General features: G+C 30.8%; 1 protein-coding gene across 12 annotated transcripts in view; it reads left to right on the top strand.

Annotated features, from left to right (window-relative positions):
- LOC143240204 (putative phosphorylase b kinase regulatory subunit beta) overlaps positions 1 to 18364 on the top strand; it is a 125233-nt gene that overhangs the window by 21954 nt on the left and 84915 nt on the right. For 11 of the 12 annotated variants that reach the window (XM_076482288.1, XM_076482286.1, XM_076482282.1 and 8 more), the window contains exons 6-8: positions 3768 to 3827; positions 12107 to 12243; positions 13777 to 13936. In XM_076482288.1, the coding sequence (XP_076338403.1) occupies positions 3768 to 3827; positions 12107 to 12243; positions 13777 to 13936 (357 nt within the window). The remainder of the gene's footprint in view (positions 1 to 3767; positions 3828 to 12106; positions 12244 to 13776; positions 13937 to 18364) is intronic. The other variant, XM_076482292.1, reaches the window with a different exon arrangement.

Here is an 18364-nt window from a genome sequence, read left to right as displayed (position 1 = left end):
ATATTAAAACCAATAATGGGGTATTTGTTAACATCTGAACTTCTAGAAGTTGTTGTCATGGATTTTACTGATTTTTAAATCCTACATTTTTATTTTTTTTTTCTTTTTTTATAACAAATTTATTGAAGAGTATCCTATAAGAGACCTAAATAATTAATAAATGTGGTGTAGTTCTTCATCATGAATTGGTTCATTGATACTGTATTCTCTGTTGGTTACATTTAGACTGAGGTTAAGAAACTGGACTTGTAGCTGAATTATTTTTTACAGAATAACAAAATTCTAAACCACACTATAGCACCTTGTGGCTTAGTCATTGTGAAAAAGTCAACCATGTAAGGCACAGTTATCTTAAAATTTTATTCCCAGAAAAGAAACAACAGATTCTTACCTCAGTTATTCTATGTCTGTAATAGTATGCCTTATTCCAGTACAGAGTTTTCACAATTTTATATATGCAAAAACGGCTCGTTTGGGTTGAGAAAATATTTTACATAGAAGAGCGAACAACGTTTCGACCTTCTTCGGTCATCGTCAGGTTCACAAAACGTTGTTCGCTCTTCTATGTAAGATATTTTCTCAACCTAAACGAGCCGTTTTTGCATGTAAATTAGTATTGTTTTGGTTTGTTTTTGTAATAGTGCATATTGTCAACTGGACCAATTAAAATTCATTTGAAGCAGAAATATAAACATAATTTTCTTTGTAAAGAACTAAAGCCTGCATTAAACCAAGGTACAGTTTGGAGATTAGCAGTAGAAAACTGCCAAAGATCAAAACGCTCAGGGTCATGCAACTTTCACTCAAACCAAAATCAGTACCTTTAGTTAATTAAGTACTGCAATTTCAGTGACATCAAGAAATTGAACTCGATATCAATCACTTGTGAATCCACATTATAAACCAAGTACAACTAATTCTTATTCTGACTTGAAGAAGGAAGATTTTTAAAACGTCGTCTTAGTTTCTATAATTAAATTGTGTTTCTTTTCAGTCGTTAAGTTACTTCTCACCAAGTGATTATATACGTCAAGTTCTCACTTCGCGTTTTTTTTTTATTCTTGTATTAAAATTTTCTTTTTTTAGTGCAGATCCAGTAAATAATTACTTTTAATGTTTTCTGAACTTTCTTGAAAAAACTTTAAAGTAAAACAAAATAAGTAACATTCTAAAAAAAAAAAAAATCGTACTGTCGGATAAATTTGTGTGTATGCTGAATTTTGCACAAATTATCCGAATGCTTTCTGCATAGTCTGTAATTTTCCATTGAAAGACTAGGGAGAAGGTAGGTAATCTAAAACCACCTATCGCCAACACAGGTAACCCTCATGTAGCTTTGTGCAAAATTAAACAAAACAAACAAAAACAATATTCCGCAGCCATTTTCTTTGAGCTGAGAGGAACGTCTTTGTCGTATTTACATTCCATGTTATTTGTGCAGAATGTATCTAGTTTATTTAAAAGTCCTAACTCCCCTCTTCTGCCCCAGTTTTATTATTATGATAAGCACAGCAACCCTGTCCAGAAAATTGGGTCTTTATATGGATAGCTTACTAGTATAATTAGGAATTTCTGAAGCACGTGCCAGTCTGTAAGGGTGGATGGATGTTCTTGCTCTGAGGACGTGGTATATAATGGATGTAATTCAGTCACAGGAGTAAGGTCAAAGGTCTCTTAACATTGCTTCTTCTATCTGTCTATCTATTTAACATATTCATTTTCTCAATCCAAATGAGCCATTTTTGCATATATATTTCTCTACAAGTGGGTTTTCTCGACATCACTGATTTTCACAATTTTGTATAATTTTTAGAAGAGAATGTAGGATTCCTTTTTGATGTCTGTTAGAGATATCAGATTATTATGATGAAACATTTTATGACTCTGTTTTTATAACATGGAAAAGAATCTCAAAGTGACTTATTAACCTTTTAAACATATGACAAATGCAGCTAAATCCTGGAAAATAATTCAAGACATTACAGGATATAACATTCCAACACTGAGTGTTATAGTTTCCTTTAAGGAAAGGAATTTCAAAAGTTTATACAGAACTTGAGATAAATGGAACCTTGCTTCTTTTGTAGTTATTTGCAAATATTATTCATACTGTGCTGCTAGTAGGTAATAGAATAAAGACGTGGGATTATATCTCAGAACAGTTGGTGTGGGTATAATTACTTTTATTGATAAGCAGAGAACAAAGTTTCATCCTTCCTAAGTCATCTTCAGGTTAAGAAAGAGTTTGAATGTGACTGTTGATGGACTCGTGTCTTAGGGACGAGAGTATAAATGGGTAAGAAATTGTAGGGGACGTTGCAGGTGAATGTTAGGTTATTAGTTAGTACAGGTATAAAGGTGTTTTTTTATATTGGTTTAATTTTGGCTTTAGTTGCTGAGAAAGAGAGAATTAAGTAAAGGCTTCTTTGATATTGTGCTTGTTTATATTTGTTTCCATACTTTATATTTGGGTGTTTTCTATGGTTATGTTGTGTTTATTTGATTTGCAATTTTCAAAAACGTGTGAAGGTGTTTTTTTTTGTTGTTTGAAACTTTTATACTGATACTAATTAATAACCTAACATCCTCCTGCAATGCCCCCTACATTCCCATACGCATTTATACTTTCGTTCTTAAGACATGTCTGTCAATGGTCACATTCAAATTCTCTCTCATAACATGAAGATGACCTAGAAGGTCGAAATGTTGTTCTCTGCTTATTAATAAAAGTGATAACACCCATACCAGCTGTTCTGAGATACATTTTTATTTCAATTGGGATTTGCATCATCAAGAAAAACTTGGGATTGTGATTGATAATTAATAGGTAGGAAAACAGAATGAGTAGAAAGTTGTTCATTAATGTATTTTGACTTTCATCTTTTAATTTACTTAGTATATTTTCTACTCATTGTTTAATGGTATAGAATAAAAAAGTATTTTTTATATTTTTATATCTTTTTCAAATACATATGTTGTGTACTGTTTGAAAGCTTTCAGTATAGTTATTTATAATCTTGGTCTATATGGTATGAAATTCATTAGGAAAGAAGAATACGCTGTCTATCAGAGTCTTATGTTGTATTTATGAACCTCAATATAAATGAGACATAACTGTAGGTACTTCTTTAAACTAATGTTGTATAAAAATCTGGTGTTTTTGAACTTGTACTGAATATTTCAAGTTTTAAATTATATTAATCTCGCATTATTTGTAGATATTAGTAAAGTGTTTATTGTAATTTATTTGAGAAATCAAAAATACTACAGACAGCTGTTTATTATAACTATATAAGTTCAGGATGGTTGTAGGATGCATAAAAAATTACTTTTCTTAAGTGATTTAACTGACACATTTGAACTATTAGCATTATACATATTTTATAAATACACATGATTGGAATTGTATTTTTGATATTTATTTCTTATTATTATCATAATTATCATTATTCAGTTTTTGCTGATAATACATGTACATGAAAATATCTTTTAAAAAATGCATATATACATGTGCATAAAATAATGCTGTCATAAAAGGTTAAAAAATTGAAAAAAACATTTTTCTAGGATTCATTGTGTATTTGGTAACCAGTTATGCAAGATTTTACAGTTTTCTCTTTTTCTTAGTTTTTAATTTTAAGTTTTGTTTAATATTTGCTATGTTTCCAATGTTTTTTTTTTGTGAAAAGGATTTTCTTGTTAAAAACTTTATCCACAGCTGTTCTTAAGTGAATTGGTTAATATTCTTTATTACTTTTCTTTTGCAGATTGATTGTGTTTCACTTTACCTATTGTTTTTGGTACAGATGATCAACTCTGGTCTTCAGGTAATGTTTTACTCTCTTTTTTTAATGTTCCATACAGGGATAATAACACTATGTAAGAACATTTTTACTTGTTCCTGGGCAAAATGTGTTTATTTCTTAATTGCTTATGGCTAAAGTAAATGAAAAGACCTATTTTTCTCTTCAAACTTTGCTTTTGTGACCTGGGTAATAAAATTTTCAAATTTACCCATATTCCAGAATATTCCAGGTAGATTTAGTGCTGAGAAGCTGATAGAGAATTTTCTCGAACTCACAAGAACTTTCCAGAATGCTGTAGAACTTTTCCCCTGGCTCATTCAGTGCACCTCAAAGAGGAATACAAGAGCATCAAGACCTTGCTTAAAGCCTTGAAGTATGATGAGTATGGTAGGAAAGTTATCAGAGACTTCAAAATGGTGGCATTTCTGATGTATGTCCAAGGAGACTTTACCAAGTTTCCCTGTTATCTTTGCCTTTGGGACAGCAGGGACACTACATCACACTACAACAGGAAGCACTGGCCACAACGGACGGGGAGGCACAATGTCAAGTGTGAGCCACTAGTGCACCTCCAGAAGGTGTTGTTCCCACCATTGCACATAATATTGGGTCTTATGAAGCAATTTGTCACAACTCTTGATAAGGAGTCTGTAGCTTTCAAGTATCTTTGAGATTTATTCCCTAAGCTGTCTGAGGCAAAGGTCAAAGTTGGTGTCTTCATTGGACCACAAATAAAGAAGATTCTGGAGTGCACAGAATTTCCAAAGAAGCTCAGTGGGAAGGGAAAAAAAAAGCTTGGGGCAGCTTTGTTGCAGTGGTTCAGGACTTCTTGAGCAATCACAAGCCTGAAAATTATGTGGAACAGGTTGAAGTTCTGGTGAAGAACTACTGCAAAATGGGCTGCAGGCTGTCCCTGAAAGTACATATCCTTGACACTCATCTTGATAAATTCAAGGAGAACATGGGGGCATACTCAGAGAAGCAAGGCAGGCACTTCCACCAAGATATACTAGATTTTGAATGTCACTACCAAGTAGTGTATAACGAAAACATGATTAGAAACTGTATTTTGGTGCTGATACCTGAAAGTGATTTACATTACAGTCACAAATTTCGGAAAAATTACTCACTTCTAAACATTTTTGTACAAGTTTAGTATAAACACATGAAAATCTTGATTCATATGTTGTTTTATTCAAACCTTATGTAGATGAAAATGTGCAAATTTGTCCATTTTTACATAGAAAATAGGTTAATTTCTAAATTTCATTATCCAGGTCACAAAAGAAAGTTTGAAGGGAATAATGGCCATTTTGTGTACTTTTACAACATAAGCAATTAAGAAATAACACATGCTATCCAGGAACAAAATTTGTGTTATCTGAGGCCATTTATAGAGGAGAAAAAGAGGTGACATTATATCAATTAGAGAGATAAAAATGGACAAATATTGTGAAATGCAAGCTTGTCTCTTGGAGTTTCCTTCTCAGCAGCAATCAATACCTTTATATTTTCAGTTGCACAAAAACTGATATTTGATATTGACACATTTAGCTGATTTGATATTTTATTTTCCATATTGCTTAAGTAAATTTTCAAATATTTAAGTACACTGTCTACTTTGGATAGTATATCATGTTTCACAACTCTTCTCATGAGGTTTCTGACCACAAACACAAGATCATAGCTGACAAAAGGCAGTACAGGGTAGTCAATCTAATTTTTTTCATCATAACAGTTCTTTAAATATCAAAATACAAATGATAACTTTGTCATGGAAAGGATATTATTTGTTGCAGATTTCAAAGTATTAGATACTGTGTACGAGTTAGGAACAAAATTTGTTCTTATCCAGGAACAAAATTTGTGTTATATAGTGTTATTGGCTATTATTTGGTAGGTATCTGCAATTTATTGCTGTTTGGGGATAAAAATGTTCTAATGGGTGGTAGTGATGTTTTTGGAGACAAAATACTTGTACTAATAGGCTCAATCCTGGGTTGTTTTGACTTCTCTGATAGCTTCCTTAAACTAAAATTGATATGTGAGACTTTATGTAACTGGCTTAATGACAAACAACCAACTGATTACAAAATGAAGAATGTCTTAAACTGTAATAGTAGATAATAAGAAAAGATCAGTATTTGGTATGCTTTAAATCTTTTACTATGTATCTTAATTCTGTGTGAGTTTTTTGCTCATTTCTTGAGAATTACCTAAGTAAAGTATTTTTCCAGAACAGTTTCAGAGGCTATCGCAAAATAAAGGAACTAAAACCAGGAAGCCCAAAGTGCAAGATTCAGATCTGAATATAAAGTTTAGATGTGAACTTGATATTATGATGTTGGAAATTAAAGTAAGAAAGGAATTTGGAAATGTGATTTGATTGTTAAAGTAGCAAAAAAGTATCACTGATATAGCTTTTCTAAAGCATAGAAGTCAGTTGACTATTTTTGGACCCAGCAAAGATGCCATCTGTCTCATTGTAATTGATATCATCAAGTAAAAAATGGTTTACCTGGTGGTCATAATGCCAAGCTTATTCCCAGGTCTGGAAGTGGAATATTCTTTTTGGTACAAAGTGGAATTCGTTTCACATGTAACTTTAGTGCCGAGGGATGTAATACAAAGTATTTGAAATATGTAATGGTTCCTTTATCACTTCAAATAAACATTTCTTGTAAATATCCTCTATAAGTATGAAAAATCCATACATGCCTGTTTGTAGTGTTAAAAACGCAAATTATATAATGAGAGGATATCATAAAGAAAGAAAAAATAAATGTTAATAGGTCAGAATAATTCTGTTGGGAGTGATTCATATGTACCCCCTGAATTGCTCCTGACTTGTATGGGTCTGTATAACACTCTTCCACCTATCCCACTTTCAGGTGCATGTGGCTTCTGATGGTGGTGGTGGTGGTATAATGAAGTAGTACAGTATATTGTTAAGTAAACAAGCTTCCAGCAAACATGTTTATATAATAAATACCAATTAATAATATAGTGATTTGGTAGTGATTATATAGTTAATTTATGTAACATTTATATACCTCTGTGGAATTTCCAATATACAACCAATTTGATAGGTTAATATACCAAGGTAGTACATTCCTTTTACCATTCTACTAGATTATAACTACTTTCCTACTACCTTTCTGGCAACTCTGTTACCTTCCACTGCTTTCTAACTCCTCTTAGTATCTGTACACAGTACCTTGAATATGTTCAGTACATTCACTTGAAAAAATAAGTGAGAAGTAATATCATTTATTCAATATCATTGATACAACATTATAAATTACAAAAACAAATTACAGATTTTTTTATATTTACAAAAAACAAATTATACATTTCTTTTTTAAAACAGTTTTTTTTCCAAAAACAAACTATACACATTTTTCTGATACAGTGTTTCAAAAAGAAATTTTACATATTTTCATCTATATGATTATAATATAGTCTCTGTATATTCATCTGAATGAGACTGTTGTTGGGACATATCAAACCAGCTCATGCCTGTAAGTATGAAATTCCAGTTCAGTTTGACAGACTGATACAGTTACCAATAAAATCATAAATCAAGAATTCTGAGAGTTGTTTTTTATCTTTCTGCCAAATACAATGATATTATTATGTATCAAAACAGTTTTAATTAGTTTAATTATTATAAACACTTGCTGTACAAATAGTTGCATCTAAGTGTATGCCAGAAATGAATATTCTGTTTGATGCAATACAAAGCTCAGACAACATTGGTACAATGGCTTAGCAATGATGTTTGTATTCTCTATTTTACTTTTGTCTGGAATGCATTTCAAATTTGGCCACTTTATTTTCTTTATATTTTAGTTGCTGTACTTACCAGGAACAGATATCCACAACTCTTGTTTGGTGCTTGCTCTAAAGTTTCTGCCATCTGCTAACATTTGAGCAGCATTCATCTACACACCTTTATTGGATCATTAAAAAAGTTTATTTCAATGTACAATAACATTGTGAAATTTAACGAAGTTAGGACTTTACCTCTGTAACATAAATTATGAAAATAATAGGACTTGTACATGTGGTAATGAGGTCACATATGAGGTATTAAAATACATCACCTAATACAAACTTTGTATGTCATTGATATTTTATAAATAGGCTTGTTCATTGTTAACTGACTGATGCTTTCTGAGTATTAGTATTTTCATTGCATAGTCAGTCCAATGACTCGGCTTATTTTTACAAAGCTATGTAAGATTGATAATTAAAAAAAATAATACATAGATAGTTTTTACTATGTTTACTGTTCCAAAATAATAATAAATTAAAACTGAAAATGTCCAAATGTGCATACTGATAATTCTTCACCATGGTAGGTTTCAGAAGTTTTGCTTGTTATTCTTGCCCTTCATGTTGAAACCAGACCACAGGAGGAAAGTCCACAACTTCTTAAATATTCTTCTTACAGAATCCTTAACATCGTTTCCTCCTAAGACACTCAGGATAGCAACATGAAAAATTGTTACACTATTTAATCAAATAGATGCTTAATTACATTTACAAACTGGCATAAATTTCATATATCTAAACTTTTTATATGCATAATAATGAGTATCGATGACCATTAAAGCTATTCTTCATTTTAGGACTTAATAGTTTCTTGCTTTGGTTTGGGTTTTCTGATAGTTTTGTATAGGTGTGGTCCAGGTCTTCTTGTGTATCCATTGGTTCTTCCAATATGTCCTCCAGTACTTCCACCTCTTATGCCAGAGCTTGTGAAACCACCCTAAATCTAAAGTAAGAATGCAGAACAAGGAACAGTAGTTGGCCTATTTCTAGTCTAAGCATTAGGTCTAATACAACCATGTATATAATGCATAACTGAAACACTACTTGGTAATATTAAACTTGAAGACAGTTGATAAAACGTAAAACATTTTACTTCTGAGGTTCAATGTTTTGGAATAACTTATTTCATCATCAGTCAAATCTGAAATTCATTATACAAAGATGATTATTATTAAAATTATAATAATATAATCATTAGTTTACTAAGTTACTAAAAAGTGGTAAATGATTTGAATAAAACAATTTATTTACACACACACACACACACACACACATGCATTACACAACAGGTGAGTTAAGTGTGAAAATTTAAAAAAATTGAGACATAAGTTAGTTTTGTGAATCATTGAGGGTTGGGCAGTCTTTAGCTGAGAGTATACTTTCTTTAATGTAAAGATCTGGATATGAAAATCCAATGAAATATTGTGACCTGCAATTTCAGAATGTGAATGGATAGATAAGTGGCTATGTTTAATTAATTTATTTTATTTTAAATGGTGAAACTACCCTTCTACATAAATGCATGTTTGATGGTTTTCTTATTGCTTTTCTAATGAAGATTACACTCAGTTTTGTAAATAATACATTTCATCCATCAACCAATGTGCATGCTGTCCCCAAATTTACCCTCATTATCTCATTTGCTTTTTAATTGGTAGGGATTGTGAACTTGTAAAAGCAACTCTTTTTTTTTTTTTTTTTTCCTCTAATAAAAAAACTTCTATTTTCAAATTCAGGTTATAATAATATACATACCTGGTCTCCTCATTGAACATTTATTTCAGTACAGAGATCCACTACCTAAACTTTTACGCTCATGGCTTATACATTAATATACGTGTAGTGACTGTAAGATCACTTACATTGGCTAAGAGAAATGCTACTTAAACACTAGAGTCTGTGAATGTTTAGGATTATCTAACAGAACCAATAATCTGCTAATTATTTTCTCTATGCATCCTTTTTTCCCCATTTTATTCACCACCCCTCAAATGAGTATGAAATTAACATAAACCACTGGCTATAAAATTTGTCATTGTTTAGACAAACTATAGTTTTTATAGCCTTCAATTTTGTTTGGTTACATAGCCATCAAACAGAAAATTAGATCTCTCTCCCACCTACACCTGCCATCCTCTCTTTCAGGATTTGCTAATAGTTTACTCTTATGTTTAATTCCATATTATGTATAACCAATAGAAAGCCAAGGTTTCCATCTATCAAATGATGTACTTTATTACGTTGGTTTCCAAAGAGGGAATTGTCAGTCTGTCCATTAGTGCAAGTATCGTTTTTATGGGAAAGATAATGAATAGCTTGGATGAATTTGTAATGGTTTTGTTGCATAGTTAGAAGGCCAAAAAAATTGTGATGGTCAAGGAACATTGTCTGGTGTTTGCATAGTATGTTCTGTGGTACATTATTTAATCAAATAAAAATTCCTTAGTGCACATTGTTACCAATAATATAAGTAGGGTCATCAATAGTTGGCAGCAAAAAATAAATTAATTAAAAAAAAGACTTGGTTAAGTAATTTATTTCTTGTTTTTAATGTATAAAAGTAACTAAAGTATAAAATTGAGGATTTCTTTAGGTTAGTTAAGGTTAGTTCAAGTAAAATAAGTAATAGTAATATAATAAAAAAAATGTTTTGAGAGACATACACTGGAGCTCAAAAGGATTGTACAGACTGGTACGTGGATCATGTCTAATACACACATCTTATTATTTACATGATTTGAAGATCACACCCTTGGCAGGTTTTCAGTTACTAACAGAATATTTAGCTTTGTGCTTAACAACAAACATAGCAGTATTTTAATTATTTGGATAACTGGAATGATAAAAACAGTAAATAATTAGAAACTCTAATATTCTTTACTTTATTGTATTTTGACAGTACACTTAATTGTAATTTTAGGCCTGGCATGGTCAGTTGGGTTAAGGCATGCGACTCTTAATCTGAGAGTCGTGGGTTCACATCCCCATCGTGCCAAACATGCTCGTTCTTTTAGCCATGGGGGCATTATAATGTGACAGTCAATCCACTATTTGTTGGTAAAAGAGAAGCCCAAGAATTGGCAGTGGGTGGTGATGACTAGCTGCCTTCCCTCTAGTCTTACACTGCTAAATTAGAGACGGCTAGCACAGATTGCCCTTGAGTAGCTTTGCGTGAAATTCAAAAAACAAACAAAACAATAATTGTAATTTTGATTAACTGATTAGTTGAAAAGACATTAACCAATTTAATTGCACCCAAAGGTAATTGATTATGTTGATAAACTTACGTGTCTTGTTGTCAGTGAACATCAAATATGAAGAGTTTGTCAGTGAATGTTGAAAGTGAAATACTCATGATATTTCTTTCTTTTTGGTTTTATAAAGAGTGGGAAAGTAATACTGTAAGATTTTGTTGTTGGAGGATGATAAGTACAAAGAGTGGTTAACTTGAGAAAGAAATTACTTAAAATGTATAACTATGTACATTTTTGTTACTTTGAGCATCACTTCATATGATAAACTTGTTGTGTGGTATATATGTGATTTTTGCTTTACATACTTTTTAATACAAAACAACATGTAATAAAATAATCTTGTAAAAGCCTTGAACTTATGACTTAACTATGTTATCATAAGTTTTTTAAACCAAATGCTGGACATTTAGATTTTACAAGGTTGTCTTGATCCTTAAATTTATGGCTAATGTTTTGTGTTATGGTAAAGGGATTTGGGTTTGTTTACCAGAGATTGCATATTCAGGTTTTCAGTGTTATCTTAGTCCTTAAAGTTACAAAAATTCTTCTATGTAAATATATTTATCTATATTAATATTTTACAATTTTTGTTAAATGATAAATATCTTTTAATTTTGTCTTAGATGCTAAAGAAATGGAGATATAATACATTTCTTTAATGTTACACAGTTGGAATAACATAATTGTCTCAGGTTTCTATTTTTTGTTGTTTATTTAAACATAATGGTTTTAAGGTCTTGTCATCATGGAAGTTAAAAACATTTTTTAAAAGCATAAAATAATAACATAAATGCCAAACTATAAAAGACTAACTTGTAAAAACAGTTTACTCCTGAAAAAAAAAAAGTCAGTGTTTTTCCTTATAAAGAAAAATTAGTTTGAAAGATTAGATCTTTTTTCACTTTAATTTTGATTTCTAATTTGTTTTCTGTATTAAGGCTAACTTGTTTTTAAATATACATTAAGTGGTGTATGGTAGACATATATAAAACATTTTGTGGAAGTTCAAAATAACATTTTAAATGAAACTGCATTGAAATTTAAGTAGATGGAAGCAACTCACCTAAAATAAATAATATACTGTATAGGTTATTTATTTTTTATAAACATCCACATATTGGGAAGTTTTTTTAACAACATTTTCAGATTATTAGTATTGTGTTGTTTTATTAAAGCTTAGTAAATTTGTGTAATATGTATTTTCTTCAGATAATCTACACAATGGATGAAGTGAATTTTGTTCAAAATTTAGTTTATTATGTGGAAAGGGCATATCGCACTCCAGACTATGGCATGTGGGAACGAGGAAGCAAATATAACAATGGAATGTCAGAAATTCATGCTAGGTAAGTATTTTTCCCAATGCTAATTAACAGTGAAACTTTTCAGTTAAAAATTGTTCATAGTTTTCTTTGTAAGAATACTAACTTTTGAGAATAGTTCCAAAGCACCCAAACAAGAAAGACCTGTTACTTTCTACTGCAAATACGATTTTGTGTAACGAGAAAGTAATTGTGAGTTTTTCAAATTTTATTCATGTTTTCTTTTTATTAATAAGAAATTCTTCATTTTTTAATTGATTAATTGACATTGAGAAAAATTCTGTTACTCATTTTGTTGAACATTCAGCATTTAAGTTAAATAAAATAATTCATTGGATGATGATTTATTGAGTTTGATTATCAGCATATATCTATCTAACTGGGTAATGCTGTAATAACCTTGTGAACTTTTTAAGATATAACATGATTAAAAGATACTTATAGTCTCTATTTTAGACATTTTAAAATTTTGAGAATGTAGTTTGTTTTATAAGCATTCAAATTTATGTGTAGGAAATTCTTTTCTTACTTTTTGTGAAATAGTAAAGAATAGAAGGTATGAAAATAATTTTTATTCTTTATTTTGTAAACTAGAAGATCAAAAGTTCTGAAACATGTTAAACACATAACTTACCATAATACAATGTAGATATGGATTTTATTCCTTGAATGTTAGCTTTAATGCCCTCACTACCAGGGTCCTATTTATGCCTTCTTCTAGGGCACCACCTTTAGAGTTAGAAATTTTATAACAACCAAAGAAAAGGGGATATCTCTCTAAAATTTCAAGAGTTTTCCCATTCCAAGTTTTACGAGCATTTTCTTTTTTATTGTGTATCTTGCCTTAAAAGCCATATTGCTTGGAACAAAAATGTTGTTGAATATTATTAGTGCAACAAGTAATAGCTTTTAGCATTAATTTAATTAATAAAAGGCTTCTTCTAAAAATCCAACATGATTGGAACAATAATCCTGTTGTTTATAAATGTAACACATTTATACATGCAGAATTTTTTTTTAAATATTAGTTTACTTGACAAATGTCTTAAATATCACCTAAAAGCCATGTTGGTTAGAGTGGAAGTGCTGTTATTTCAATGAAAATGCTGATGATTAGTAGAGTAAGCATAAATACAAGTAACAATTTTCAGCATTAGTTTAATTGTCATATAACATCATTTCCAAAAAACCATCTTGGTTGAAACAAAAATATTGTTATTTATCAGTATGGCAGTCAGCAGTTTAAGTAATAGTTGAATTCAAGTATATTAATTGATGAAAAATGTCAAACATATTTTATTTCTATTTTGTTATTTTTCAGTTTGTACTTTTGATGTTAATAAATTTTATGCACTTGAATTTAGTTAAAGTTATTACATGTACGTTATCTCTGGGAAGAACAAAAAGTCTCATTAGTAATATTCTTAGTGTTTTTGGAAAATAAAATCACTTTCAATTTTTTGAGGTGGACATTTGACATGCAAATCATGGGAATTACTTGATAAGAATAAAGTATTTCTGAAATGTATGTAATTATATTTATGGATGATTTTTCAGCTCCATAGGCACAGCTAAATCAGCTCTGGAAGCTATCAATGGTTGTAATCTGTTTGGAGACAAGGGTGCTTCATGGTCTGTTATATATGTTGACATAGATGCTCACAGTCGAAATAGAAGCATATTTGAAACTCTTCTTCCCAGAGAATCAAGCTCAAAGGTGAGTTACATTGTTTTGATAAACATAAATAAACAAAACTGTTTTCAGGAATGAAGCTATACAATCTATAAATATCTGAGTGTTGTCTGTGATCATAATCCACATTAGTCACATGGAATTGTGTATGAAGCTATGTGTAACTAGTGTAGTTGAATAACCAGTTCATAAAGAGTGTCATTGGGGGCACTTTGAGTAAAGACTACCAGTAGTAAACATTACTTTGGATATAGGAGTAAAAGCAAACAAAGTTAAGTAGTGTGCGTGTGTTTGCTTGTTTTATAGTGCATTTTGAGATCCTGTTTGGCCAGTATTTCATAGTTGATTTATAGATTCATCATGTTGTTGTTAAAATTCGTAATTGATTGTGGGGTCAACAAATCAGTGTCACCAGTATATTTCATAAAACAACCATCAAGGTCATAACTTCAAAATAATTAAAGTTCATAGTTGATTTTGGAAATTGTTACACCAAGGTAACAAAGTCTGAAATATTATTCTTGGACCATCATGTTATTTAGGTCGCTAAGATTGAAAGTTATTGTGAGATTACCATGTGTAGTTCACAGAGATAAAGTTACAGTGGGTTCAGCATACCAAGGCTATAAAGATGGAAAATATATTGTGGGATCATCATACTTAGGCCACAAAAGTGAACAAGTTATTTTCGGGTCATCATATCAAGGTTACAAAGATTGAGTGTTCAGGGTTTTGTGAATCTTGAAAGTTCTAGAGGTTTAAGGTGTCATTTTTAAGATGTTTACAGTACTTAAAATTAAACATTTTAAATTTCAATCATGGATTATGTGGTTCATGTGAAAACTGATATATTTTTATTACTTATAGTTGTTCTTATTAGTGTGACCATTTATGCTTTTACTCTAATGTTTCGCATCTGATGAGTAGAGGGCACTGTTTAGTTTTAATACATGTTATAAGTAGACTACATTCTCACCAGTACATCTGTTCTGTATATATGTGTTTTTGAACTGTTGGAGGCTGTAAAGTTATACATTTATTAATGAATTTTATTTATATCATGAACTGGTTAGAAGAGTAACTGCATTTTTAGTGATATTGATTTTATAGAACTTGTTGCAATATCTGCAAGAAAATCTTTGACTTGTTTGTCGTGTTGAGTCATCATTTTTTAGTTCAGATAATTGTCAGCAGGCAAGTTTGATGTCCTCTACCAATTTAAACTGTGATTTAAGAAAAGTACATGGCTGTTTTTCGAAAGCTCTGTAGAAAAGATAAATTTAATGACTTTGTATTGTGACATTATAGGGATAAAGAGTTTTTAAAAGGAACTCTGGAGTGTCATCAAATTGCTGTTAAATTTGTCCCAACAAATTCATCTTTATTGACAATGAGGAAGAAATGCCTTAAGAAATATATGATGGCTTGAAAGAAAAGGATGTACCTATCATAGAAAAGATGCTAAATGCATATAAAGGTACAAGAACAAGGTTAACATTTATTCAGCTTGTAGTTTTTTAGTTTGATTTGAATTTTTGGTCAGGAAAGTTTGTCATCTAATTTGTGGGAAAACAGTTGAGTTAATATCCCTTTAACACAAGCCAGCCCCTACCCCATTTAAATGTAAACCATCCTTTCCAACAAGTTTTCTTTTCCCATTGGACTGATCCCAAAAATTCAGTTGGCCGACCTACTTATCCTTTCTTATTAACCTAACCATGGCATTCAGACCTAGTGCCTCGTTCATCTTCACAGCTCAGTTTAGGCTGTATTTTGACTGAATTAAGTTGTTATAGTTTCTCTCTTATTTTTTAATGTATTTATACTTAGCTCCTCTGATCTATCTTTTTATTACATCATTAGCCCTTATGTGCACTACAAAAAGTGAATCATTGGTACAACTCTTCAGTGCACATAGCAGGCTTTATAGGCTAGTCATTGGAGTTTGACTTTATCACCAATGACAATGGATTTATATTAAATCCAAGTATATAGTTATGAGCATAGTACACAAGTCACAAACTTGAGGTAGTTTACAGTTAGAATAAAGAAGCAACTCTGAGACTAAAGTTCTAAAAACATGTCAAGATTTAATATATCTTGAAATCAAAATACAGTTTTCACATTAAATACTCATTTAGTTCGTTAAGAAAATCCTCAGTAATTATTAACTAGTTACTGATAATACACAACAGATTTTCAAATGGAATGCTAGAAGGATTATATTCAGACATGGTTAAGTTCTGAGATTCCTGCAACATGATATATTATACTTCAGTTTCCTAACTACATTACTTGATAGAGAGAATAGCATTTACTACTTAGTTGTAGTTGAAATGGTATTCTGACTTGTTTGGATGGATGATAGTTTCATCATCTTAGAGAACAGACTCCAGTATTCAATAACTGGAAGTTAATATCAACTAACTGTTTGGCTCAAATGAGGGAGTTTTATATCTTTTTCTTGGTGTTCTTGGGAGTTTCCACATAGTGTGCACATCCAGCAGCAAATAGGGTTGACATTTCATTGGATTATTTCTGAAACTCGTCAAACTTTCCAGAACCAAAAACCAAAACTAATGATTGGTCATAGCAGGAATTGATACATTGGTAGCCAAATCATTTGTATTGCTCCACACTTTTCTTGTAATAAATCATATATCAAAAATCCTGACTTCTCTCTTTAACATAAACTTTCTTGGTATCTTTTTCTCTGTTGCAGTGGCATTTAATCTGTAGATACTGGTTTGATGACTGTCCTTCTCTGAATTTCATCTAGTATTCTTGTGATGGGCTAACATTGTTTCATCTAAATTCTTTTTTATATCATTTTATGCAATACTAATTAGCAGTTCTTTGCCCAGTTCATGATCTTTTCTTAGTTTAGGCAATATCTCTCATGCTATTTCTTCTTACATATGTGTTATACTTGGAAACTTCACAATATGCAATTTTCTCTGAATCTTTTATTTAATTTTATAAAGCATTTGAATGTATAAAACTGCTTAAAATCCACAAATGCTTCATTATTATACTACTTACTCAGTTAGATATTTACTTCCTGTCCTTGGATACAATAAACTAATTATTTTATCTCCATTTGCCCTACAGACTATTTTGTTCATGTGCCATGGAAAATAATCTATAACAAAATAAAAATAACATTCTCACATGATTCTTTACCACCCCATCCATCTCTTTCACTATTCTTCTATCCTCTACTTCATAATTTGCAACTTATGAAGTTGAGACTTATTATTTAATAGAACTTGCTCATTATAATTAAACCCATTATTACTAACCCTTTTAGTATTGTTTTTAACTTCTTGATGGAAGGTAATAGCCTTAATCACAGAAACACCAGAAATATTGAAATGTTTTTTTTCTGCTTCAAAAGGTTTTATCTGAAAGACAATGTAATGTCATACTTGTGTTGGGTGTGAAAATCTTCCCTCATACCTTGTGTTATAAATGTTTTGGTTGAATCATTGAATAAGTGAGAATCTTTGTGTCAGAGAATATCATTAATTAGATGAAGAACTTGTGGGTTTTATTGTGACTTCACAGCTCCTAGAAATGTGGATACAATAGATCTGGAGTTTTGATCAATAGGAAGGTTTAGTGGCTGTTTGAAAGACATGATTGGGAAGAATGCATTATCAAGAAGATTTTACTGTCAAATATCTTGTTGTGAATATTATGTTGAGATAACGTTAGAACTCATGTTCCTGCTTCAGATTATGATACACTATGGACACCTTTGTAAGTTCAGATGCATTCATGGTTAAGAGCTCTCATGTGATATATTTTTCCAGTTGATGGAGGTTCAATTTTTAATTGGTTCTTTTTTTTTCATTAGTCTTATCCACAAATTATTTATTTCTGTTCCTTGTCTTTATTTACTGTTGTTTCATGTTTTCTGATAATGTATTTTTTTCATTGTTCATTAATTCTCTGTGTCAGTCACTTTCCACTCACTTTATATTTTTTCCAGTCAATGTTAAGTTTCTTTATTGATGTGTTTTCTAATGATGGATGTGTTTTTGTTCATTATTCTGTCATGGTGGAATCTTTGTTCTTTAAGATGTTGGATGAAGTACCTGTCTTCTTATTTAATCTATGTAAGTTTCTCCACAAGTTCACAGTACTTTGCAAGTTTGTGTTTGATTGCTGTTTGATGATTAGAATGCTGAAAAAAGCAAAGGTTGATTTGAAGCAGACTTGAATAATACATTTTTTGTATATTTTCTGAATGCTGTAGCTAAGTTTTGAGGTAAATGGGAAATTGATGCCCTGCATGGTTTTATTGGGGTTTCTTGTTTCTGCTTTTGTTCCAGTTAATGTTATTTCTTGGTTATACATTATTTTTAAGGCATCCCAAGTGTTGTATTTCTTCTTGTAGTGCAGTTGTATTTTAAACTTTTTCTACTTAGTTACAGAGTGTGGTTCTCT

This window comes from Tachypleus tridentatus, chromosome 13 (genome assembly GCF_004210375.1).
Source record: "Tachypleus tridentatus isolate NWPU-2018 chromosome 13, ASM421037v1, whole genome shotgun sequence".
NCBI lineage: Eukaryota > Metazoa > Arthropoda > Merostomata > Xiphosura > Limulidae > Tachypleus > Tachypleus tridentatus.
Note: the sequence above shows the minus strand (reverse complement) of the source record. Positions and strands in the feature narration are given on the sequence as shown.